At 46.1% G+C, this 27,174-nt stretch overlaps 1 protein-coding gene across 2 annotated transcripts in view; it reads left to right on the forward strand.

Annotated features, from left to right (window-relative positions):
• SPTBN4 (spectrin beta, non-erythrocytic 4) overlaps positions 1–27,174 on the forward strand; it is a 135,181-nt gene that overhangs the window by 41,802 nt on the left and 66,205 nt on the right. For both annotated transcript variants that reach the window (XM_083159722.1, XM_083159723.1), the window contains exons 19-20: positions 7,631–7,833; positions 20,149–20,239. In XM_083159722.1, the coding sequence (XP_083015848.1) occupies positions 7,631–7,833; positions 20,149–20,239 (294 nt within the window). The remainder of the gene's footprint in view (positions 1–7,630; positions 7,834–20,148; positions 20,240–27,174) is intronic.

Here is a 27,174-nt window from a genome sequence, read left to right on the forward strand (position 1 = left end):
CGGGTATGGGCAGTCCGACCTGCGCAGCGTGATGGTCAGAGGTCACGCTGCGCAAGTCGGACTGCCCATACACGCTCCAGACTGCAGTCTGGGGATCAGGAACTCCTGGGTAGCATCTGAGCACTTGCTCAGATGCTGCCCGGCATTAGATATGTGCATGCGCATCTAATCCCAAAATCCCGGGATTGGAAGATCCAATGCCGGGATTCAAATCCTGGCGTTTTTTTAGGCCGGATCCCGCCGATCCCGATCCCGGGAAGCAAAATGGAATAGAAAATCGAATGGGCATCGAATGGTTTTTCTATAATCAATGCAGATTCTATCCCAGTGTGCGCTCCCGTGTAGTGTAAATCGAATAGAAAATATAGTAATGGCAGTGTCCTGCCTGAAGCCAATGTTAATCTAATAGCAAATCTAATAGTAAATGAAATGCACATGGAATGGAATATTGAATAGAAATTAGTGTAAATTGAAAAAAGGAGTAGAAAAAACTTCAAAGCAGGTGGAATAGTCCGTATCTAATAGAAATCAAATGGAAAGCGGAATCGAACAGTGTGTACGCACCATAAGAGATATTAGACTGAATGCTGTTAACATCATGGTGATCAGGATGCCGGTGTTCAATATACCAACACCGGCATCCTAACTTACTTTCCCCATACAGAATTCCCTCCATCGGGATGTCAGTATTCTGACCACCAGCATCCTAACCGCTTGTTAGACAAGTGGACAAAACTTGACTCCCAAAACTCTAACAATTATTGATCACATTGAGGGGTAGATGTATGAAGCCAATCAGCTGCTCTGTATCATTTTATGTTATGCAAATAATAGATGTTACTTCAGTGCTGATTGGTTGCCATTGGTCACTTCTCCTCTGGCTCACTCCTCCTCCCTTATCACCGCTTTTTACATCTCCCCCATCCCTCTAATCCTGAAATAACTACTAGAGGCGTGTGATTATGGTAATATGGTTTTACAATAACACAGTTCCATGGGGACTTCTCACAAATTATGTATTCCTTATATCTTCCATCAAAGAAATCGGATTTCACCCCCAATCAGCCCAATTACCATATCATGTCAGAGAAGTTGGTATTTGATTATACATACATGCTGATACTGATGCAAGTATGAATTATTAACATTCATTCTTAGGGGACTACTTCTTTCCTATATTATGAGCTAGGCCTGGCAGTTCTTCCGCTCGCTTCCCATTTAGGACTTCAAACTGTGGTTTTCAAAAAGAGAATGGGATGTGATTTTTAGTAAAGTTCTAAAACCGCACCTTATTGCAATTTTCAAAATCATAGATTTTTTAAGAATTTGACTATTGAGATGCAAATTCGCGGTCCCCCCTCAAAGAACCCGTCCTGGTTTAAAACAAATCATGGTGCCAAAGAAATAGGGTCCCCACGTCAGCGTGGAGTTGATTTGATAAAGTGTGGCGAGCGCGATGGGGACGCGGGCCCGGAAGGAGCGGGCGGGCAGCTGCCGCCGTAAAACTACACAAGTACCTTTATTTACTCTCCAAAGCCAGTGGAATGACCGGCAACTGGGCCAACGTAAGGGGTGACCGGCAACCCGGCCAATGTAAGGGGTGACTTCCTTTGTACACACTGACCAATTTGATTAAAGGCGGAAAGATATATCATTCCATCCTTTATTCCTTTATTCATCCAAAATAATAGTAGAAACTGCTGGCGGCCTTTTACATATGAAGGGGTTGGTATCCATATCCTGGCGATCAGTATGCCGACAGGAAGCCTGACAGATTTTTAACCGGAACCCACCACTCCGCAGTGTAAAGGTACCCATACACAGTGCGTTTTGTGGGTGCGATGCACGCTCCCGCGCACATCCCATGGCACAGCTCAAAAAGAATGCACCGCACATACTTTTTGAACTAGGTTCGGATCCAGTCATACGCAAATCACATGCGATGCGTTCGTACCATGTAGGCACCTTTACCCTAATCCTCTTCCTAGTACCTAACACTAAGCTTAACCCTAACCCCAGTGCTTGCTGTCAGCATTCTGAATATTCACTGCACCCCCTTATAAAGGTGTGGACTGATGCTCCTGGTGTTAGTGTTAGGCTGTAGGAATGGTGCTGGTCTGTGATGTCACTGCCGAATGTGGCACCCACGGATGTTGCTAAATCTGCTTAGTTATTAGACAGTAGATTACTAGCTGCCTATTAGTCTGATAGATTTGAGCCAGAGCAGGCAATGGGGCCTATTCAGACCTGTTTGTTCAGGTGCGAATTTGGTCCCGTCTCCGATGATGGGGGGTATGGATCGTTCGGTCACCACAATGTTGGTCTACAGTCAGTAGGTCAACACCATTAGCTCGACATGCATTTAGGTCGACATGAGTCAAGGTCGGCATGTAGGAAGGTCGACGTGAGTCTAGGTTGACATGGGTTAGGTCGAGATGGTCATTAGGCGACATGGGTTAGGTCAACAGTCAAAAGGTGACATGAGGTTTTCACTTTTTTTTTTGCCAAAATTTCAATACAGTCAACATGGACACTGAAACATAGCGCCGTGTCCCCTCGCATCGCTTGCTGCGCTCGCCATGCTTCGGGCACGGTGCCTCGCTGCAGTCGGCACACTATATTATTCTCCCACCACGCCCTAGTGGATGGTAGGGCATGAAATACCGCCTGTCGGCTCAAAAAAATGTGAAAAACTCCATGTCGACCTTTTGACTGTCGACCCAACCCATGTCGATCTAATGACCCTGTGGACCTAATGGCCCTGTGGACCTAACCCATGTTGACCTAGACTCATGTTGACCTTCCTACATGTCGACCTAGACTCATGTCGACCTAATGACTGTCAACCAACCCAATGACCGTATCCCGATGGTGGGGGTCTGTGCATGTGCATAGGCGCAAATTCGCATGTGCACACCCCTGCAGCGAACGGCTTTGGCGAGAAATTTACTCTCCGGGGCATTCACACATTGATTGGCAGCCAGGGGTGCGTTCCAGGGTGGACACCTAGTGTTTAATGGGCGTGCCTACAAAAACAGTGGGCGTGCCCATAGAAAAGCTGGGCGGACTCCAGCGAAAACAGGTGTGCCCCTGCCTACTCGGGGCAGGCGGATTAAGTCACATGACGTCAGTGCCCGCCCCCCAATTCGCAGAAGTCTGGGCAGTTGAAAAGTAGGTCATGGTTTACTTTTAGCTGCAAACAGAGGGAAAAAAAATAATTCGATGGTGAGCGACGACCATCGAATGATATTTCCTCTGTATGGGCGAATGCGAGGGAAGTGTAAGCGTAGCTTGTAAGGAGGGCAAGCGGGCAGCAGGGGGGGGTTGCATTCGCCAGGGCGGCATTAACCTGCATCGCTAGGCTCCGACTATACACAGCCTGGCGCGCCGGTCTGAATCATGCCCCAATGTTCCCACTAGAACCCTTACCTGGCTGCAAGGAGGGCGGGGCTCTGCCACAATTATGCAAATCTCATCTTCAAGCCCTGCCCAGTTTAGAACACTGAGTTAACCGAACCATGATAACTAAATGATTCTATGCCATTCCCCTCCCATGATGCATCTCCCGGCACATCCGTCATGTCGGGTGACAGATGCCTTCAAGCACGATGGCATCTGTGGCTGCCGCCACCAGAAACACATCTTTCTCTGTCTTAAGGCTGCAATGTCTGGTTATGCAATGTCCCGGCACTGAGAGAATGTCAGCGTCGTAGTGCTGGTTCCAGGGGGCAGATCAGGGAACAGAGAATGTTGCAGGGCAGTGGAGGTAAATATAGCACAAAACAAAATAGAAACAAAATAGGACGTGCATACTTTATATTTCCCGAACGTTCTCCAGAATAACCGTGCGAGACGGACTCCCCGTCTGATGTAATGGGGCAGGGACGGTGGATCGGCTGCTTTTGGGGAAGAATTGGGAAGCTTTTGCCTTTGTTATAGACTCATTATTGCCTAAAAATGTTCTTTTCCGCTAATGGATAATAAATATGCATGATCGGCTTCCGATGGTAACCCCCTGTTTTACCCAATAGGCAGGGCAATAAATGCTGCACATTTTATGTTGTTCCCGTTACATTCCACTTAGGGGCAGATGTATGAAGCCTGGTGAAGTGATAAAGTCTCCGGTGATAACGCAGCAACCAATCAGCTCCTTACAGATTGAACATGGCCCTACATCACTGTGTGTGTGGGCCATAGCAATATTGGCCAGCGATTAATATCCAGCATGATATATAAATCTATAATCGCTGGTGTCAGGGGCCAGAGGTCTCACTCGAGAACACTGACCCTGACAGATCGCACAGCGGCACATCGCTATCCAGTAAATGATGAGCGTTCTGAGACATCTAGCATTGCCCAGAAGCACATCTCCCCGTGTGTAGGCCCCATTACTGTCATTTTTCAATCACAGCCTGTAACTTGACAGTTAGGAGCTGGTTGGCTGGTACATTGTCACAGGCGACTTTATAACTTCACCAGGCTTAATTAATCTGCCCCTCATTTCCTGGGACAAAATGCTGCAGGCCAGGTGCATACTGTCCTGCAGTGGATGTACAACACCTAGGCAATGGGAAGCAGGATAGATACAGGGGGGCCCTGGACTGAACTGCTAGCACAGGGTCTCTGGCACAGGATCAGGTGGATAGATCTACAGTATCTAGGTATTCAATAGGCAAATTAGAGTAGAATGAATGGCCATACATCTACAGATCGATTGTCAGATTAGGCTGATTGGAACAAAAACCTGGTAATATCGGAATGACAGATTTTGTCAGTTTTCCAGCATTTCAAAGCAAATGGTCAACTGTCATTTACTCTCATCCGTTACCAGGATTTTGTTCCAACCAGCCCAGTCTGACAATCGATCTGTAGATGTATGGCCAGCTTTACTCCCCAATACCCATATCCATTTCATTTCACACACTGGCCGTAATTACCAACACTGCCCCGGAAGGCCAGCAAGCAGACCAGGAGGCGTGGCGCACAAGCACCTGAGGCAATAGGACAGAACGGGCTGAGGACGTGGACGGTGAGTACGGTGGAGTTTGAGTAGCAAACGGTGATCAGCAGTCCAGTTGGGGCCATACTCTCTTGACACCCAAAATGCAGGCAGACATCTACATGAAGTGAATTACTCTTCTGAAAGTGAAAGCAAATTTTGTAGGGACACTAATCTGTTTCAAACTTACTGGATGTGGAGAGAGGGAGCTGTGAAGACAGATTGGAGGTAGGAGCAGATAGGGAATTGGTGGGGGAATGGGGGTAAATGACCCCAAATGGGGTAAAAATTCCTGGGGGTAATGCACGGTCACACTGCCGAGACACAGCCCGGTGTGTATATGTCAGGGCATGCATATGTATCTATTTGCACGCCCGGCTGTGTCTCTGAGCCGTGCCCGCATAAGTAGTGACCACTCGGTGTATATTCGGCTCCTGCTCCGCCTGCAATTCTGAGTCCTCTTGGGCTATATTAAATGTATGTACAATAAAATATGTGTGTGTGTGTATATGTATATATATATATATATATATATATATATATATATATATACTTGAAATCCTTGAACTGTGCAGTTGTGAGTATTTGGAGCTGTCTTGAAAAAGGCCCTCTAGTGGCCGAAACGTCGACCTACAGGATCTGAGGATCCTTGAAGTAAGATCTTTATATTGTAACAAGCAAGTACGAAATTAAAAGAATTGATGTTTTTACTGGTGAGTGCTCATCATGGATTATTCATCCCATACACAGAATATATATATATATATATATATATATATATATATATATATATATATATATATATATACAGAGGATACAGACAGGCAGCACTCCACAGGCTCGATCCAACTTATTTAATGGTGCAAAAACGGCAAGGTGTTGCATCATCAACGTTTCGGGGTACTTGTACCCCGTGATCAGGATCAGGATATACATATATACACATACAAACTATATTTATTTTGCTGTGATAATAATTAATTAATAATATATTATTTCCTTCCTATCAAATGAAGGTGGTAACATTGTCATATCTAAATATACTTTTGGGGTAAAAAGGTAAAAAAAAAGTTCCCTGACCCCTGAGATAGGATCTGGAGGTAGGGTGGAGAATTTAAAAAGAAAAGAGAAAACTGCGCTTTGAGGAACAAATTACCAACCAGTATGATGTCAACATTAATTTAATCCTTGTAAGACATCACATACACACACTTTAAAATAACATGAATTAATATACTTCATTGAATAAGACCTCTAAAAATGGTGCAATTCAATACATAAAAGATGCATTAAAGGAATAGCACCCCTCTTATCTTCCTTAGGGCCAGATTCTCTAAGCTTCAAAAGTGATAAAATGGAGAGTGATAAACAGCCAGCCAATCAGCTCCTGTCTGACATTTTTCAAACACAGTCTGGGACATGGCAGGTAGGAGCTGATTGGCTGGCTGTTTATCACTCTCCATTTTATCACTTTTGAAGCTTAGAGAATCTGGCTCTTAATGAGGATCCTGTTCCTATTGGGCTCAGATGGAATTGCGAAAGTGAAGCTGAATAGCACAGTTATTGATATGACACGCATGACGGGGTGACTGTTGCTGTATGGCTTGCAGCAGATGGAAAGGTCCCCTTAGGAGTGTAGCAAAGATATTGTCCTTAATGTATTGGCTTTAATCCGGCCCGGGCAGGGGCAGAGTCCAAAACTGAGTCCTGGTTCAGGTATCCAAAAAAGTGGTATTTGTAGTCCACAATGCAATGGAGGAAGACTTGGAGAGGGGTGCTGGGCACTGACGCGTTTCGCTGACGGTCTCTCAGCTTTTTCAAAGGTGTCTTTCCCTGTGGAGTGTCTGTATATTTATTCCCTAGGCCAATATGGCCGATAATTGCACCAGCTGTTTCTAATTTTTATTATTTACTGCTTAGACTGAATAAAATAATTTTATTCATACTCATAATATACTAAAATCATACTGTGGTAAAGCGTCTTAAATTGAATTCATAATAATAGAAGGCAGACAATAAAAATTATACAATACAACTGATCTAAACTTTAATGGAGTCCCGATCACGTGACTTTTTTTGTTGATGTCACGTGATCTCCGGACTTCATAATAATATTAATCAATCCCTTAAAAGGTTGCCGGGGGCTGGAGTTAGATATTTATTGTTCCTGGCTATATCGCCACGTAAGCAAACTTTTTAGTAGTTACCCATGCTTCCCAATCTTTAGTAATAGCTGTCCCGGAAGTGATCATCACTATTACCTTTTCTCTGTCTTTCCAGAAGCTGTTTTGGCGTTCCATTATGCATTCCAGGGATAGACAGAGTGTCACTTCCTCTTAGGGTTACCACCTCATCCCTTTAATTCCGGACACATATTAATTACACAGGTTCTGTGGCTGGCTGTCTTCAAGACTCAATTTCAACTGTTTTTTTTTAAACAGCCATCAGACTTCATTTCAACATTTTTTTTAAACAGCCACAGAACCTGTTTAATCAATATGTGTAATCATTTTCAGACCACATTTATACAAATCACATAAAACTGATTAAAGGGATTTTAACTAGTATTAAATAATATTACGTGTGTGAGATTTCAGCTTTTAGCAATATCTAAGTTCCTTGTGGTTACAGGAATCGGCCTTGGCTCACGTTGAGTTGCCCAACACGGTACAAGGGGTGGAGATAGCCATTAAGAAGCACAAAGATTTTCTGACTACTATGGAAATGAACTTGCAGAAGGTCTCAGTGGCGGTGGATGCCGGGGAGAGCTTGATACGACTTGGAAATGTATTTGCGGATCGTGTACAGGAGAGGATTGTCGGAATCCAGAAGAGGTACGTTTAAAGTTACATCAGGGTCTGGTTAGTCTAGTTTGAGATGTCTTCATTTATAACCTGAAAAAATAAACATATAATAATTATCTAGATCAAGATTTAACATTCTAGCTATAGGGACATTAAGTTGAGCACATTTCTTTGTAAATGAAAAATGTAACGCTTATAAACTAATCTTAAAAATGCAAAACAGAAAAATGGTGAAATAATAATCGCGCACATGCAATAAAAGGTAGGAAATATAGTTACGTATCCCTGTGTGGTGAGAATTATGATGCAATTCAATCCCAAATCCAACAATGTTTCTCATACAAAAAAAGGAGAAAAAATATACATAGTGTAATACTGATTTAAATAATACAGAGTCTCTTATTAAAATTTCCAAATGGGGTGAAATCCGTCCAGTATGGGTCTTTGTGATGATAAAATCTTATAGGATCACCCTTTGTGCTGAATCAACCATAATATGCTTACAATAAGCTTACATTCACAATATTTCATAAAACATGTAAAGGTATCTTTAAAATTGATGCTCACGTGATCTTACTTCATCTAAAAGATGTATTCTCCCATAAATGTTTCTTTTCTACAAGTCAAGGAAACAGCACCCAAGCAGACCAAAAAAGTTAAAGTAATGGTTTTATTGATATTGATTTATTGACACCTTGAGGAAGACTTCAGTGTTGAAACGCGTTGGTGTTTTTTATTTGGACTTTTGTGGAAGGCATTCTTCACTTGTGTAGTGACTGTGTCTGTGGTGAGTTACCAGTGGCGCCCTCGTTGCTCCCCGGGCTTTCTGTCACTCACTCACTGTTTCCATCTTTATATCAATAAACCATTACTTTAACTTTTTTGGTCTGCTTGGGTGCTGTTTCCTTGACTTGGAGAAAAGAAACCTTTATGGGAGGATACATCTTTTAGATGAAGTAAGATCACGTGAGCAGCAATTTTAAAGATACCTTTACATGTTTTATGAAATATTGTGACTGTAAGCTTATTGTAAGCATCTTATGGTTGATTCAGCACAAAGGGTGATCCTATAAGATTTTATCATCACAAAGACCCATACTGGACGGATTTCACCCCATTTGGAAATTTTAATAAGAGACTCTGTATTATTTAAAACAGTATTACACTATGTATATTTTTTCTTCTTTTTTTGCATGAGAAACATTGTTGGATTTGGGATTGAATTGCATCATAATTCTCACCACACAGGGATACGTAACTATATTTCCTACCTTTTATTGCATGTGCGCGATTATTATTTCACCATTTTTCTGTTTTGAATTGTAATTTCTGGGGGTTTGGAACTATTCCCCTTTTTTAGTGTTATTATTATTGCTGCACTTGGGCGCAGTAGGTACTGTAAAAATCTTCTTTTTGGTTGCACTATTCTTAAAAATGAGCAATCCCCTAAAAGCAGTTTCTTCAACATGAGCCACTGGTTCAGAGGTGACATTTTGGTGATGTAAATTTTTTAAGGATATTGGTCAAGTTACTATTAATTTGCAAGTTTCATATAATTGCCGAGGCAACCACAGTCATATGCTATGACTCCTTTCCCCCTTTTCTCATACATATCCTTAGTCAGCAGTCAGCAAGGAGCTTGGTGACTGACTGGCTCTGACTTGCCTACTGGATATATATTATTTACATGGTTAGGTACTGCCGGGTAAGGGAAGGAAAAGTATACATGGAAAGGTGAATATCTAAAAAGCAAAAAAATAAAGAAAATATTCTGGACCAAGCTGCTAACATAATATATAACAGTTCTGCCCAGCCGCTGACCCTCCGTTATCCTTACTTCATCGTGATTTTGCAGGATAAGCTGGAGTTCTGGTGGAGATGGATATATGAATGATACAGTAGCTGCTAGTTTACTGCAATGGTAAATGTTTTACAGTGTGGTTTCAGGATGCCTCCTGGAATCATTTCATGGTTCTTTAAGTTCCCAGGAACAACTCACAAACCCCGGCTGCCTGGGAACAGTAGCACTTCAGTTCCATAGATACATATAGGAAATCTCCGTGTCACTAGATTACAGTTGTTCTCACTTACATTTTTGTATTACAACAATGCAAAACATAATGACAAAAAAACCATAATACAGACCCTATCACCAGGGCCGGTGTAACCTCTTTCAGCGCCCCAGGCGCCCGTCCCCCGCCCCCCTCCTCTCTGACCCGGTCCCGGGGGGGGGGGGGGGGGATGCGCCCTCCGTCTACCTTCTCCACTCCAGCTTCTCCCTACACTCCCTCCTACTCCCCGCAGCGCATCCAGACCTGGTTCAGAGGCGTTTGCAGTGATCCATGGGGGGCGCGGGGGCGGCACTCTCCAGTCTTCTCCCTACACTCGTAGCAAAAAAATGGATTTGAAGGTTAACGTAGCGCTGGATGTGTATTTATAGTTCGCCCTTCTGAATTTCCTGGGGTCTTACCCTTTAGGATCCCCAAAGAAAGATTTAGCTATATACAAATGAAATTCAAATTCTAGGCGCTCTCTAAATGGACATATTTTTGATCTTGAGGCTGTATAGCAAGGTGTAAGAGAAAAAGGGGGTACTTCCCTTTATGTGAATTTCTCCTCCACCGTGTTTTTCTTTCTCTCAGCTTGATCCTCCTTTTTTTCTCCAATGAATGGATATGTGGAAGAGAATATATAATGGTGTTATACCTTTTTCACAGCTTATATAATAAATCTTCTACAAGCGGTTTGGACGCGTACCAAACTCACTAAAAAATGTACCCTAGGCACCCTAGGCAAAGGTTCACAATGCCGGCCTCCTTTCTCTCTACGTCCTCCACCCAGCCTCAGCAGTGGAACTAGAGATTTTGCACCCTCCATGCCAAAAAAGTTTCTCATACATTAATTATAGTTTTTTACGTACGTGCTCATTACCAGGGTATTAGTGCTCACAGGCGTGCCAGCGCCTGCAATCTGGCAATTCCGTGTAACGCTAAAGCACTATGCTTCACTGACAGGTGACCACCACCGTCCGTCGGGCTGCTTTACCAGCCGAGTGAACCACCTTCCATAGTCTCGTACTATGGAATTTTATTCACCCTCTTAAAAAAAACTCCCAGTATGTATGCACTGAGCAATTTTACACCCATTTCACATCATCGCTCCCCATACTCGCTGGGTAAAAATGGCAAGTGTGTATGAGGCTTTAGAAGTTGGGGTTAGGCTGTGTGGTGGGGTACTAACAGTCTCCTTCCACACTACTCTAGTCTCCTTCCACACTAATCCAGTCTCCTTCCACAGAAATCCAGTCTCCTTCCACACTACTCCAGTCTCCCTCCAAACTACTCCAGTCTCTCTCCACACTACTCCAGTCTCCTTCCACACTACTCCAGTCTCTTTCCACACTAATCCAGTCTCCTTCCACACTACTCCAGTCTCCTTCCACACTACTCCAGTCTCCTTCCACACTACTCCAAGTCTCCTTACACACTACTCCAGTCTCTTTCCACGCTAATCCAGTCTCCTTCCACGCTACTCCACTCTCTTTCCACACTACTCCAGTCTCCTTCCACACTAATCCAGTCTCCTTCCACACTAATCCAGTCTCCTTCCACACTACTCCAGTCTCCTTCCACACTACTCCACTCTCTTTCCACACTAATCCATTCTCCTTCCACGCTACTCCACTCTCTTTCCACACTACTCCAGTCTCCTTCCACACTAATCCAGTCTCCTTCCACACTAATCCAGTCTCCTTTCACACTACTCCACTCTCTTTCCACACTAATCCATTCTCCTTCCACACTACTCCAGTCTCCCTCCATACTACTCCAGTCTCCCTCCAAACGACTCCAGTCTCCCTCCAAACTACTCCAGTCTCCCTCCACACTACTCCAGTCTCTTTCCACACTACTCCAGTCTCTTTCCACACTAATCCAGTCTCCTTCCACACTACTCCAGTCTCCTTCCTCACTGCTCCAGTCTCCTTCCTCACTACTCCAGTCTCCTTCCACACTACTCCAGTCTCCTTCCACACTACTCCAGTCTCTTTCCACACTACTCCAGTCTCTTTCCACACTAATCCAGTCTCCTTCCACCCTACTCCACTCTCTTTCCATACTACTCCAGTCTCCCTCCAAACTAATCCAGTCTCCTTCCACACTACGCAAGTCTCCTTCCACACTACGCAAGTCTCCTTCCACACTACTCCAGTCTCCCTCCACACTACTCCAGTCTCCCTCCACACTACTCCAGTCTCCTTCCACACTACTCCAGTCTCTTTCCACACTAATCCAGTCTCCTTCCACACTACTCCAGTCTCCTTTCACACTACTCTAGTCTCATTCCACACTACTCCAGTCTCCTTTCACACTGCTCCAGTCTCCCTCCACACTACTCCACTCTCTTTCCATACTACTCCAGTCTCCCTCCAAATTAATCCAGTCTCCTTCCACACTACTCCAGTCTCCTTCCATACTACTCCAGTCTCCCTCCACACTACTCCAGTCTCTTTCCACACTAATCCAGTCTCCTTCCACACTACTCCAGTCTCCTTCCACACTACTCTAGTCTCCCTCCACACTACTCCAGTCTCCTTCCACCCTACTCCACTCTCTTTCCATACTACTCCACTCTCTTTCCATACTACTCCAGTCTCCCTCCAAACTAATCCAGTCTCCTTCCACACTACTCCAGTCTCCTTCCATACTACTCCAGTCTCCCTCCACACTACTCCAGTCTCTTTCCACACTAATCCAGTCTCCTTCCACACTACTCCAGTCTCCTTCCACACTACTCTAGTCTCCTTCCACACTACTCCAGTCTCCTTTCACACTGCTCCAGTCTCCCTCCACACTACTCCAGTCTCCTTCCACCCTACTCCACTCTCTTTCCATACTACTCCAGTCTCTTTCCATACTACTCCAGTCTCCCTCCAAACTAATCCAGTCTCCTTCCACACTACTCCAGTCTCCCTCCAAACTAATCCAGTCTCCTTCCACACTACGCAAGTCTCCTTCCACACTACTCCAGTCTCCCTCCACACTACTCCAGTCTCCTTCCACACTACTCCAGTCTCTTTCCACACTAATCCAGTGTCCTTCCACACTACTCCATTCTCCTTTCACACTACTCTAGTCTCATTCCACACTACTCCAGTCTCCTTTCACACTGCTCCAGTCTCCCTCCACACTACTCCACTCTCTTTCCATACTACTCCAGTCTCCCTCCAAACTAATCCAGTTTCCTTCCACACTACTCCAGTCTCCTTCCATACTACTCCAGTCTCCCTCCACACTACTCCAGTCTCTTTCCACACTAATCCAGTCTCCTTCCACACTACTCCAGTCTCCTTCCACAGTACTCTAGTCTCCCTCCACACTACTCCAGTCTCCTTCCACCCTACTCCACTCTCTTTCCATACTAATCCATTCTCCTTCCACACTACTCTAGTCTCCCTCCACAGTACTCTAGTCTCCCTCCACACTACTCCAGTCTCCTTCCACCCTACTCCACTCTCTTTCCATACTACTCCAGTCTCCCTCCAAACTACTCCAGTCTCCTTCCACACTACTCCAGTCTCCTTCCACACTACTCCACTCCACACTACTCTTAGTTAAGACTCCTCCCCCCTGCTAGATTGAAATCCCGCCTTGCCAATTAATGTGCTTGCTGTGCGAATGGATTTGTACGGCTACACATCCATTCACATCCAAGTGAATATATCCAAGATCGATCGTAATAGGTTCACAGTAGCCAGAGACTTACTCGACGGCGTGATGGAAAAAGGCGTACCTGTCCAGGAGCTGACATCACACACCCTCTCCTAAAACACTCAGGCGCGCCAAACATTTCGCCAGACACTCCCGTTATTTTCCTAGGCTGCCGCCCATACAAGCTGGCTGGGGCTACACCATAAGGCAGGGTGTGGCTTCCTACAAGCCAGCTCTCTGCCTATTGCTGCCTGTACTAACAGTCCCCGAGGAAGAAAACACCTCCCAATTGGACTGCCTTACTGCGGGTGACTGGCATGCAGGGCCGGCTCTACCACTAGGCAGCTTTAGGCAGCTGCCTAGGGCGCCGGGATCTGGGGGGCACCACCAAGTCTGCAAATCAAAAAATCAAGGATGTCTATGAGGATCCTTGTTGTACTTAATGCAGGTGGCGGCTGTGGAACTTCTAAGACCTCACCGCTATACTTTCCCTTGAGTCATACTTCCTACATTGCTGCCCCCTCCTCCTTGTACTCTATTGTGGGTGGCAAAGGGGAGGGTGCAGAGGAAAAGCAGGGGACTTGGCCACCTTCCAGGGGGCGGCGTCATGGGGATTGGATGACCACATGATCTAAAAAAAATGGGGGGGGGATTTGGGGGGATAGAGTAGGTTGAAGTTTTGCCTAGTTTTGCTGAGAAGCCTTGCACCGGCCCTGCTGGCATGTAGGACTTTCAATAGGAAGTCACTGCCAGTCGCAGTGATGCCAGTGCAATCTCAGACAGCAATCCTACAGCCCATAAGTAAATCCGCCACTGGACATTATTCAATTTTCTAAACAACAATGATGATTGAGGGTGAGGGGCTGCTGATAGGAGGGTACTGAACTGTGTCTTATTAATGATCAATCCCTTGATGCTTTAATGCTGGAGCATTCTCAGAGAGGAGAAGGCCCGTGTGCAGCCTTCTCCACCTGGGTCCCCTCCTCTCTGCTGAAAACAATGCAAAGTCTGAGCACTAGAGGGCTCAGACTCCAAGAAAATGTTGTGGCAGCCATGCATAAAACACAGGAAAAATGGCAGACACGCCATCTTCTCCGTGATTTCTACAGCGCTGCTGCCGATGATGCAAGACTTTGGGAGGGGGGGGGCAGTATTTCAGAAATGGATGCAGCTTGTGTGTTGTGGCCCCCCCCCCCCCGGGACCGTACACACTACACCCATTATAAATACACCAATGGCTCAATGGTTATTCACCTTGCTGATGGGGATTATTCGGGATTTTGAGAGGTAGAGATACTCAGTGTATTAAAACAGCTTGATCCTAATCCACTTTAGAGGCGGCCAGCTGGGAATCTCTGAGAATGTCTGACAAATTGTATTAGTATCTCTGGCTGAGTCTCGCTTAATTCTAAGTGATCAATCCAATTAGATGTGGACACGGCACCACATCGCACTGCCTGATTTTACTCAAAAGTGCGATATAGTTGTGAGCAGTTCTGTGAGTTTGGGTGACCGAGAAGTGTGGCGCTAACTCACAGGTGTTACAGGGCCCAATTCAGACCTGATCGCTGTTGTGTGAATTTGCATTTTATTATTAAACAACTGCGCAGGCGTATGGATCATAATGTGCATGCTCTAACCCAAATAGAAAAAATAGCATACCGATATAACCGCAATCGCAATTTCACTGACAGGAGGGTGGTGACCGGACGTTTTCTGTGAGTGTCAGAAAAAAAACGTAGGCGCGCCCAGGCGTTTTCAGTGAGAACCCGCGATGTCAGTGCCAGCCTCGATCTGCCTGTTTCTGTCACACAATTATGGAAAGTCAGAGTTACTTACTGTACATTTGCACAGACTGGAAAAATCATTAGATGATGAGTGAATTGGGTATGGATTTGCAGAGGCGTAGGGAGGGCGGAGCCACCGGAGCTCATGCTCTGGGCGGCGATTGGTCGAATGGCGCCGCCGGCCCGCCCCCCCTCCGTAAATGATACCTGCTGCACAAGTTCAAGTATGCCGGGTAAGGCAGCGTGCGCCGGCGGCTGCCCTGCCCTACCCGGCGCCTACCTCCGTCCTGCCCCACCCGGCGCCTGCCTCCGCAAATGATACCTGCTGCACAAGTTCAAGGTATGCCGGGTAGGGCAGCGTGCGCCGGCGGCTGCCCTACCCGGTGCCTGCCTCCGTCCTGCCCTGCTCGCCCGGTCTCTGCCGCCAAGCGTCACGGACGGTGAGGCCGGGCGGCGGGCTGAATCCTCTGTCTTTACTAAAAATTGCTGCTGCTGCCCGGTCCGGCTTCCGTGCAGCGCAGCGTAACCGCAATAAAGACTCCTCCCACCCAGAGTCACCTGCCTCTGCTATGCAGAGTGACTCACTCCCTCCTCCCTGGCTACAGCAGCGTCATCAGCCTTCCCAAGCGCTGGCTGTAGCCTGGAGGAGGAGAAGGTTTGCTGCTGCCGCCCTGTTAATACTTATTGAAGGTGGATTTTTTATTTTTATATACAACTAATTAATGTTGTTAAAAATAAACATAAAAAACTTGGGTTTGGCATTCGTGGGGCCCGGGGGAGGGGAGGGGGTTGTGGGGAGAGTAAATCTCTCTGGCCCTGCTGTGTGCTGTATATATCTTTATTCTTTATCTGTATATATATATATTTATTTACAGCTGTCAGCATCTTATATAGCGCAGCAGATTCCGTTACAGTGTCTTATATAGCGCAGCAGATTCCGTTACAGTGTCTTATATAGCGCAGCAGATTCCGTTACAGCGTCTTATATAGCGCAGCAGATTCCGTTACAGTGTCTTATATAGCGCAGCAGATTCCGTTACAGCATCTTATATAGCACAGCAGATTCCGTTAGTGCCTTATATAGCACAGCAGATTCCGTTACAGTGTCATATATAGCGCAGCAGATTCCGTTACAGTGTCTTATATAGCGCAGCAGATTCCATTACAGTGTCATATAGCGCAGCAGATTCCGTTATAGGTTGTTATATAGCGCAGCAGATTTTGTTACAGTGTCTTATATAGCGCAGCAGATTCTGTTACAGGTTGTTATATAGCGCAGCAGATTCCGTTACAGCGTCTTATATAGCGCAGCAGATTCCGTTACAGTGTCTTATATAGCGCAGCAGATTCCGTTATAGGTTGTTATATAGCGCAGCACATTCTGTTACAGTGTCTTATATAGCGCAGCAGATTCCGTTACAGTGTCTTATATAGCGCAGCAGATTCCGTTACAGCGTCTTATATACCGCAGCAGATTCCGTTACAGCGTCTTATATAGTGCAGCAGATTCCGTTACAGTGTCTTATATAGCGCAGCAGTTTCCGTTACAGTGTCTTATATAGAGCAGCAGATTCCGTTACAGTTTCTTATATAGCGCAGCAGATTCCGTTACAGTGTCTTATATAGCGCAGCAGATTCCGTTACAGCGTCTTATATAGCGCAGCAGTTTCCGTTACAGTGTCTTATATAGAGCAGCAGATTCCGTTACAGTTCCTTATATAGCGCAGCAGATTCCGTTACAGTATCTTATATAGCGCAGCAGATTCCGTTACAGTGTCTTATATAGCGCAGCAGATTCCGTTACAGTGTCTTATATAGTGCAGCAGATTATGTTACGGTTTCTTATATAGCGCAGCAGATTCCGTTAGTGTGTTATATAGCGCAGCAGATTCCGTTACAGTGTCTTATATAGCGCAGCAGATTCCGTTACAGTGTCTTATATAGCGCAGCAGATTCCGTTATAGGTTGTTATATAGCGCAGCACATTCTGTTACAGTGTCTTATATAGCGCAGCAGATTCCGTTACAGCGTCTTATATACCGCAGCAGATTCCGTTACAGCGTCTTATATAGTGCAGCAGATTCCGTTAGTGTCTTATATAGCGCAGCAGTTTCCGTTACAGTGTCTTATATAGAGCAGCAGATTCCGTTACAGTTTCTTATATAGAGCAGCAGATTCCGTTACAGTGTCTTATATAGCGCAGCAGATTCCGTTACAGCGTCTTATATAGCGCAGCAGTTTCCGTTACAGTGTCTTATATAGAGCAGCAGATTCCGTTACAGTTCCTTATATAGCGCAGCAGATTCCGTTACAGTATCTTATATAGCGCAGCAGATTCCGTTACAGTGTCTTATATAGCGCAGCAGATTCCGTTACAGTGTCTTATATAGTGCAGCAGATTATGTTACGGTTTCTTATATAGCGCAGCAGATTCCGTTACAGTGTGTTATATAGCGCAGCAGATTCCGTTACAGTGTCTTATATAGCGCAGCAGATTCCGTTACAGTGTCTTATATAGCGCAGCAGATTCCGTTACAGTGTCTTATATAGCGCAGCAGATTCCGTTACAGTGTCTTATATAGCGCAGCAGATTCTGTTATAGTGTCTTATATAGCGCAGCAGATTCCGTACCAGCGTCTTATATAGTGTCTTATTTTTTAAGTTTTTTCTTTTTAAATTTAACATGCCAACACATGTTAGCCATGCCCCCATGGGGGGGGGGGGGAGAAAGTATGCCCTTGCTCTGGGCACCATGGCACCTAGCTACACCGCTGTGGATTTGCTGGAAATAGCGAGGTTTTCGCAATTCTCTCACAGATTTACACAGGTTGAATTTTCACTCTCTCTGGGCAGTCATCTGCAGATTTGAAGATGAGTGATCATGTCTGAATCGGGGCGCAGTACCTACGTAAAACCTGTAGCGCCACTGACTGTGATTATGCAGGTCTGTTGGTGACTCTGTCCGCACAAGACCAGCAGTGCCACTGACTGTGATTATGTAGGTCTGCTGGTGACGCTGTCTGCACAAGACCAGTAGTGCCACTGACTGTGATTATGCAGGTCTGCTGGTGACACTGTCTGCACAAGACCAGTAGTGCCGTTGACTGTGATTATGCCGGTCTGCTGGTGACGCTGTCTGCACAAGACCAGTAGCGCCGCTGACTGTGATTATGTAGGTCTGCTGGTGACACTGTCTGCACAAGACCAGTAGTGCCGTTGACTGTGATTATGCCGGTCTGCTGGTGACGCTGTCTGCACAAGACCCGTAGTGCCGTTGAGTGTGATTATGCAGATCTGCTGGTAACGCTGTCTGCACAAGACCTGTAGTGCCGTTGAGTGTGATTATGCAGATCTGCTGGTGACGCTGTCTGCACAAGACCTGTAGTGCCGCTGACTGTGATTATGCAGGTCTGCTGGTGACGCTGTCTGCACAAGACCAGTAGTGCCGCTGACTGTGATTATGCAGGTCTGCTGGTGACGCTGTCTGCACAAGACCTGTAGTGCCGTTGACTGTGATTATGCCGGTCTGCTGGTGACGCTGTCTGCACAAGACCTGTAGTGCCGTTGAGTGTGATTATGCAGATCTGCTGATGACGCTGTCTGCACAAGACCTGTAGTGCCGCTGACTGTGATTATGCAGATCTGCTGGTGACGCTGTCTGCACAAGACCTGTAGTGCCACTGACTGTGATTATGCAGGTCTGCTGGTGACGCTGTCTGCACAAGACCTGTAGTGCCGTTGAGTGTGATTATGCAGATCTGCTGGTGACGCTGTCTGCACAAGACCTGTAGTACCACTGACTGTGATTATGCAGATCTGCTGGTGATGCTGTCTGCACAAGACCTGTAGTGCCGCTGACTGTGATTATGCAGATCTGCTGGTGATGCTGTCTGCACAAGACCTGTAGTGCCACTGACTGTGATTATGCCGGTCTGCTGGTGACGCTGTCTGCACAAGACCTGTAGTGCCACTGACTGTGATTATGCAGATCTGCTGGTGATGCTGTCTGCACAAGACCTGTAGTGCCGCTGACTGTGATTATGCAGATCTGCTGGTGACGCTGTCTGCATAAGACCTGTAGTGCTGCTGACAGTAATTATGCAGATCTGCTGGTGATGCTGTCTGCACAAGACCTGTAGTGCCACTGACTGTGATTATGCAGATCTGCTGGTGATGCTGTCTGCACAAGACCTGTAGTGCCGCTGACTGTGATTATGCAGATCTGCTGGTGATGCTGTCTGCATAAGACCTGTAGTGCTGCTGACAGTAATTATGCAGGTCTTCTGGTGATGCGGTCTTCTGGTGGGCAACCCTCCTGGATGCCATCGGAATCCCCGAATCTCCCTGGCCGCAGCAGTAAATTACCGCAATTTGCGGCTTTCCAGGGGGTGGGATGGGGCTAAAGAGGCAATTCCTGTCATTTAGCCCGCCCTCTCCTCGAAGACCCTCACATTGTGGGATTTGCTGTACTGGGGGGGCGGGGCATGATGACGTCTACATCAGGGCCCGCCCCGGAAGTGCTGCTGACAGTCTCCTCTCCAGGCTTCTCCCAGAGAGGAGACTTAACCCTGGTTTACCTGCTCCAATATACGCAGCTTAGCCAGCAGGTCTGAATTGGGCCCACAGTACATTGAACATGCCGAGCAGAACCTGTGCTGTGGGACTACAGTATATGTAACGCTGCACATGTGATCAGTGTTTGTTAGGAAGGGCGAACAGTTTCTGAGCTAAAAATGGACAATGCCTAATACATGGTCTTGTGTTTGGGGAATCTTTTATGTGTATAAGACACAGAGGTTACTTCTAGGGGAAGGTGCAGAACATAAACATTGTACGTTCTCTTTCCCCAGGAGTCAGCGTAACATGGCCCTAGCCCAGAAATGGCTGCAGAGACTGAAAGATCACCTTCAGCTGCAACACTTCCTTCAGGACTGCAATGAGGTAAGACCTGGTTCGGATACTCTTCCTGCATCTTCCATGAGAACTGTTGGGTGGAGAGTATGGCACTGAATTCTGATCATGCGCTTCGTATGCATTGTGCATTCACGAGGGGAAATAGTGTATGAATCGGAAACGCAAAGCGGCCGGACCTTGACTGACAGGAAACTGGCGTTTGGGGGTGGAAACTTCCCATTTTCTGGGTGTGTCGGTAGAGATGCAGGTGTGTCCAGGCGTTTTGAGGATGTCAGTGATTACCACTTCCAGCCCGTCTCAGTTGCTGACTAATGGAGGCCTCAGACATTATTTACAATTGTACAGACGGCAAAAACTCTGATGGTTCAGGAATTGTGTATGGACAGGATTAGCTATTAGTGCTCCATTCGCAATTCTCTCACAGTTTAGCAAGGGGCTGGAAACCGAAAGAGGCTTCCTCACCTTAGCGAAACATGCTGAATTAGGCTTTTTATGTGTAGTGGGATGTTGCATACCCTAGGTAGCGATACATGGCAGCTTCCACTAATGATATGCTAATATCCTGCAATATAATGCATTACTGCCAATCAGCCACAGCCCACAGAAATAGATTGAATTTGTACAATTGTCACCCCCTCATGTAGTGACTGGAATCATTGTATGGGAGACATTTTTGAGCCCAATATAGCACTGATCACGGGTGACATTTAATAGAATGCGATTTTTTTCACACTTTCAAAATCGCCCATTATCGCACTTTTTGAAATCGCATTTTTTGCCGCGAACTCGCATATTTAATGAGGTGCGTATTCCGGGAAAAAAGTGCGATTAAGTGCGATAATGGGTGAATTTTAGGTATGAAAATGTGCGAATTTGAGGTAATGTGCAAATTTGTGTTTATATATATAAAAAAAAAAAAAATAGCTTGGGGTCCCCCCTCCTGAGCATAACCAGCCCCAGGCTCATTGAGCCGGTCCTGGTTCCAAATATATGGGCAGGGCCGGATTTAGGGGTCAGGCCGCCCCTAGGCACAACATATTAACCCCCCCGGCATGACATATCAAGAACCCCCCCCCCCGCATGACATATTAATTTATCGCCAAGGCATACGATTTATCGCCAAGGCACACTCTCATCTTTGGCACTATGGTCGCCAGCGACTATATTCCCAGCGATATCAGCCCCTATCGCTGCCGTGTGTACATGGCTTAACACATTTTTTAACAAAGGACCATGCACAGATCTCAATGATCAGTGCAGGGTTCTGGCCAATTCGCATATCAGAACCTGGTGTAAATGTTTGGTGATTTTTAGACTAATTTTCCAGAATTCGCATCTCATTAAATATGCGAATTGTATACTTTTTACTGTGAAAACATCTGGATGCGAGTTCCGACTCGACTAAAAATTGTAATTTCGCAGCAAAATCAGTGTTTTTTCACAAAAATCACATTTTCGCATCTCATTAACTGTCACTTCACATATCTTTTCGGTTTTTACCTGTTATGTAGTTTTGTGTCTGTGTGTACACCTATGAGGCCTGGTTCTGAGCTACATGCTACCTAGATGCAATGCCGATTCTGAGCTGCACACAATGATTTCTCAAAATGGGCAAAACCATGTGCAGGTGGGGCAGATGTAACGTGCAGAGAGAGTTACATTTGGGTTAGGTGTGTTGAAACTGAAATTTAAATTGCAGTGTAAAAATAATTCAGCCAGTATTTACCCTGCACAGAAACAAAATAACTCACACGAATCAAACTCTCTCTGCACATGTTACATCTGCCCCACCTGCAGTGAACATGGTTTTGCCCATTTTGAGAAAACATTTGTACTGCGATCAGATCTGAATAAGGGCCAATGTCCATTCTGAGCTGCACACAATGCCCATTCTGAGCTGCACGCAATGCCGATTCTGAGCTGCAGGAAAAAAGGGGGTGAACCTGGATCACACTGGGTGATTCAGGAACAGGTGCGCCTGACTGAGTGGCTTTTCTAAGCAGCTGCCCTGGGACAGGGTAGTTAGTCCTGTACAAAATGGTAGACACAAGACAAAAAGACGGGGGTGGGCAGCGCTAATAGAGATACTATTAATAAACAATAAGAGCAATTAAAAATGAAAAAGTGAAAGATTGGTTGGATCTAGAACAATTTAATACAATTTCTAAAATGTATGAAGCCAGAGGCTAAAAACAGTGAACAATAATAAATGTAAACAATATAAAATGTCAATGACATCTCACCACACCGAACCACATGGGGGGAAGGTCCTGGAAGTCTCAGATGTTCAGAAAATGTACACAAATGGCGCCCACTCAATGGTGGGGATGAACCGGAATGTCCAAGAGATGGTGTAGATGCTGTCCCCAAGCTGCAGTATGGAGGGAGGGCACAAAGATGTAGATGCCAGGAGTGGCCCAAGGTGGCACGAATCACCAACTCCTGTTGCCAGATGTTAAAGGCGGGTGTCCTCAACCTCTACTAGTAGTGCAGAGATGTTTGTAATCCAATGGAGTAAGCGGGGGGCCAGTAAAGCTGGAGTTGGACTTCCGGAGAACAATATTGGGATAATTTCCTCAGAGTGGGGAGCCAATGGATCTGGTGATGGACATTCCAGGCTGTTAATGGAATAAATCTTCAGAATGGTTCACCTGAGTAAGTGGTGGGGTGGGTGAGGTAGAAATCCTAACCGGTTTCGCTGCTCCAGGCAGCTTTATCAAAGGATAACTGACACATGGTTCATTCTGGCTTAAATACCCTATCACATGGGTCATGTGACCAAACAAGTTAGATCAACCAATCTATTAAAAAGCATATAAAACTACGTTGGAATAGGAGGCAAATGATGTAGAAGACATATACATTTAAATTTATACACTGGCTGTTTGTTATAAGCAAGTAGTGAGAAGGATTAGGTGATCAGACAGCAACGTGCAAACTGTATATTTATCTGACACTTCCTGACGATTCTGAGCTGCACGCAATGTCAATTCTGAGCTGCAAGCAGTGCCCATTCTGAGCTGCACGCAATGCCGATTCTGAGCTGCACGCAATGCCGATTCTGAGCTGCACGCAATGCCGATTCTGAGCTACACGCAATGACCATTCTGAGCTTCACCCAATGCCCATTCTGAGCTGCATGCAATGCCAATTCTGAGCTGCATGCAATGCCCATTCTGAGCTGCACGCAATGCCCATTCTGAGCTGCAGGCAATGCCCATTCTGAGCTGCAGGCAATGCCCATTCTGAGCTGCATGCAGTGCCCATTCTGAGCTGCAAGCAGTGCCCATTCTGAGCTGCACGCAATGCCCATTCTGAGCTGCACGCAATGCCCATTCTGAGCTGCACGCAATGCCCATTCTGAGCTGCACGCAATGCCCATTCTGAGCTGCAGGCAATGCCCATTCTGAGCTGCAGGCAATGCCCATTCTGAGCTGCACGCAATGCCCATTCTGAGCAGCACGAAATGCCCATTCTGAGCTGCACGAAATGCCCATTCTGAGCTGCACGAAATGCCCATTCTGAGCAGCACGAAATGCCCATTCTGAGCTTCACGAAATGCCCATTCTGAGCTGCACGAAATGCCCATTCTGAGCTGCACGCAATGCCCATTATGAGCTGCACTCAATGCCCATTCTGAGCTGAACACAAGAAAAACTACAGTACATGCAATGCTGATTCCAAGCAGCCCGCAATGCCGTTTCTGAGCAGCATGCAATGCACACAATGCCTATTTTAACCTACAGACAGTCTACATGCAATGCCCATTCTGATTTTAAGCAGCATGCAATGCCGGTTCTGAGCTGCACACGATGTCGATTCGAGCTACACTGAATCTTCACGCAATGCTGATTCTGAGCTGCACGCCATAATGATTCTGAGCTTCCTCAACTTAACACAATGCTCATTATAAACCGCACAAAGTGTTGATTTTAAGCAGCATGCAATGCCGGTTCTGAGCTGCACACAGTGCCGGTTCTGAGCTGCGCACAATGCCGGACCTGAGCTGCGCACAATGCTGGATCTGAGCTGCACATGGGCCCTTATTCAGATCTGATCGCAGTACAAATTTGTTCTCAGAATAGACAAAACCATGTGCACTGCAGATGGGGCAGATGTAACATGTGCAGAGAGAGTTAAATTTGGGTAGGGTGGGTTGAAACTGAAATCTAAATTGCAATGTAACAATAATGCAGCCAGTATTTCCCCTGCACAGAAACAAAATAACTCACACAAATATAACTCTCTCTATACATGTTACATCTGCCCCACCTGCAGTGCACATGGTTTTGCCCATTTTCCAAACAAATTTGTACTGAGCTCAGATCTGAATAAGGGCCATAGTCCTAAATCTGAGCTACAGTTGAGAAATCTTTAGCAGCTGCGTACACATGAAAATGTTTTTGCGCCGATGGTGGCATCTAAACAATAACTTGCAGTGTTACAGAGTGCGAGACACCGAAAGTAGGTGTCTCAGCACATTCAGATGTACACTTGCGCACCAGGGTCCTGATACAGTTGTGGTTGGAGTTGCTACTTACAGCAACAAAACCACTAATATGTTAATGCATTATGAGCTGTCACACATCCTGCATGCATTTCTAATGCAAGCTGCATCCTATTACTCAGCATCAGATCATCTGTGACACCAACGGCCGGCTCTGCGACCCATGTGGTAGCACAAGTTAGCCACCCCATCTCCGACCAATTGGAGATCCTGGGGTCACCCCGCCCCCAAGGGCAGCGACACAGGTAATCCGAAGCTCACACTGCACATGCCCGTTACTTTGCGGCATGCACCAAACTAGCGCCAGGACCTGAACCAGACAAGACTCCAGCAGCTGACACAAGAATGAAGTGAGACACAGGAGTGACAGGGGATTTGTGCTCATTAGCGCCTTAACATCGGGTCAGTAATGATGTCGATTGGGTTACACTAGTCTTCAGATTGATGTGAATGTCCTCTGACAACACTTGCTTAATGAGTTATCCTGATTGTGACTCAGGAATACAACCTCCATCTGGCCGTTACATAAAGTCTTCCTGCACAGGGAAGTATTCCGATATAAAGCTGTGTGTGACATATCAGGCAGCAGCATTATCTAACAACTGACAGTACAATCTGTTCTCCCCTCGCTCCGTCTTATTTACATAATAAACAGCTGATAACTGAACAGCGCTATCTCTTTATACATTTATTAAAATATAATATATACGCACACACGATGTATGAATCTGCCATACAGCAGAATGTACCAGTAACAATGAATACTTCACTTGTTATTTGGGGACAAAATGCATGACTTTGAGTCATGTGCACTGCCGATGTCGGCAAAGATCTGACGACGGAGAATGTACACTGGAGGCCATACTAAGATGAAGCATCTGCACCTGCTGATTTACTTTTTTTTTCTCAATATATGTTTATTTTGCAATAAAACAGGAAACAAAATGTTCAAAGTGCAACAATTACAGCATGGAGATATAGAATCTGGTGCAGTGGTTGCCGGTGCGACCCTTTATGATGTCTAGACCAAGCGTGATTGGGCCTCTTAGTCCTTGCACATTAGGACATACGGCTGTACACCAGCGAAGGGCTTTGTAACGGCGGATGATGCACACATGGCTGCTGTATTGTGTGGCACTGTAACAGAATGAGGCTCATTGTGGGGCGCTGTAACAGAATGAGGCCCTTTGTGGGGCACTGTAACAGAATGACGCCATTTGTTGGGCGCTGTAACAGAATGAGGCCCTTTGTGGGGCACTGTAACAGAATGACGCCATTTGTTGGGCGCTGTAACAGAATGAGGCTCATTGTGGGCCGCTGTAACAGATTGAGGCCCATTGTGGGGTGCTGTAACAAAATGAGGCCCTTTGTGGGGCGCTTTAACAGAATGAGGCCTATTGTGGTGCGCTGTAACTGAATGAGGCCTATTGTGGGGCGCTGTAACAGAATGAGGCCTATTGTGAGGCACTGTAACAGAATGAGGCCCATTGTGGGCCACTGTAACAGAATGAAGCCCTTTGTGGGATGCTGTAACAGAATGAGGCCCATTGTGGGGCGCTGTATCAGAATGAGGCCTATTGTGGGGCGCTGTAACAGAATGAGGCCCATTGTGGGGCGCTGTAACAGAATGAGGCCCATTGTGGGGCGCTGTAACTTTATGAGGTCCATTATGGGGCGCTGTAACAGAATGAGGCCTATTGTGGGGAGCTGTAACTCAATATATGTTTATTTTGCAATAAAACAGGAAACAAAATGTTCAAAGTGCAACAATTACAGCATGGAGATATAGAATCTGGTGCAGTGGTTGCCGGTGCGGCCCTTTATGATGTCTAGACCAAGCGTGATTGGGCCTCTTAGTCCTTGCACATTAGGACATACGGCTGTACACCAGGGAAGGGCTTTGTAACGGCTGATGATGCACACATGGCTGCTGTATTGTGTGGCACTGTAACAGAATGAGGCTCATTGTGGGCCGCTGTAACAGATTGAGGCCCATTGTGGGGCGCTGTAACAAAATGAGGCCCTTTGTGGGGCGCTTTAACAGAATGAGGCCTATTGTGGTGCGCTGTAACTGAATGAGGCCTATTGTGGGGCGCTGTAACAGAATGAGGCCTATTGTGAGGCACTGTAACAGAATGAGGCCCATTGTGGGCCACTGTAACAGAATGAAGCCCTTTGTGGGATGCTGTAACAGAATGAGGCCCATTGTGGGGCGCTGTAACTTTATGAGGTCCATTATGGGGCGCTGTGACAGATTGAGGCCCATTGTGGGGAGCTGTAACAGAATGAGGCCTATTGTGGGGCGCTGTAACAGAATGAGGCCTATTGTGGGGCGCTGTAACAGAATGAGGCCTATTGTGAGGCACTGTAACAGAATGAGACCCATTGTGGGGCGCTGTAACAGATTGAGGCCCATTTTGAGGCACTGTAACAGAATGAGACCCATTGTGAGGCG

The sequence above is a fragment of the Crinia signifera genome, chromosome 9 (genome assembly GCF_055691185.1).
Source record: "Crinia signifera chromosome 9, ASM5569118v1, whole genome shotgun sequence".
NCBI lineage: Eukaryota > Metazoa > Chordata > Amphibia > Anura > Myobatrachidae > Crinia > Crinia signifera.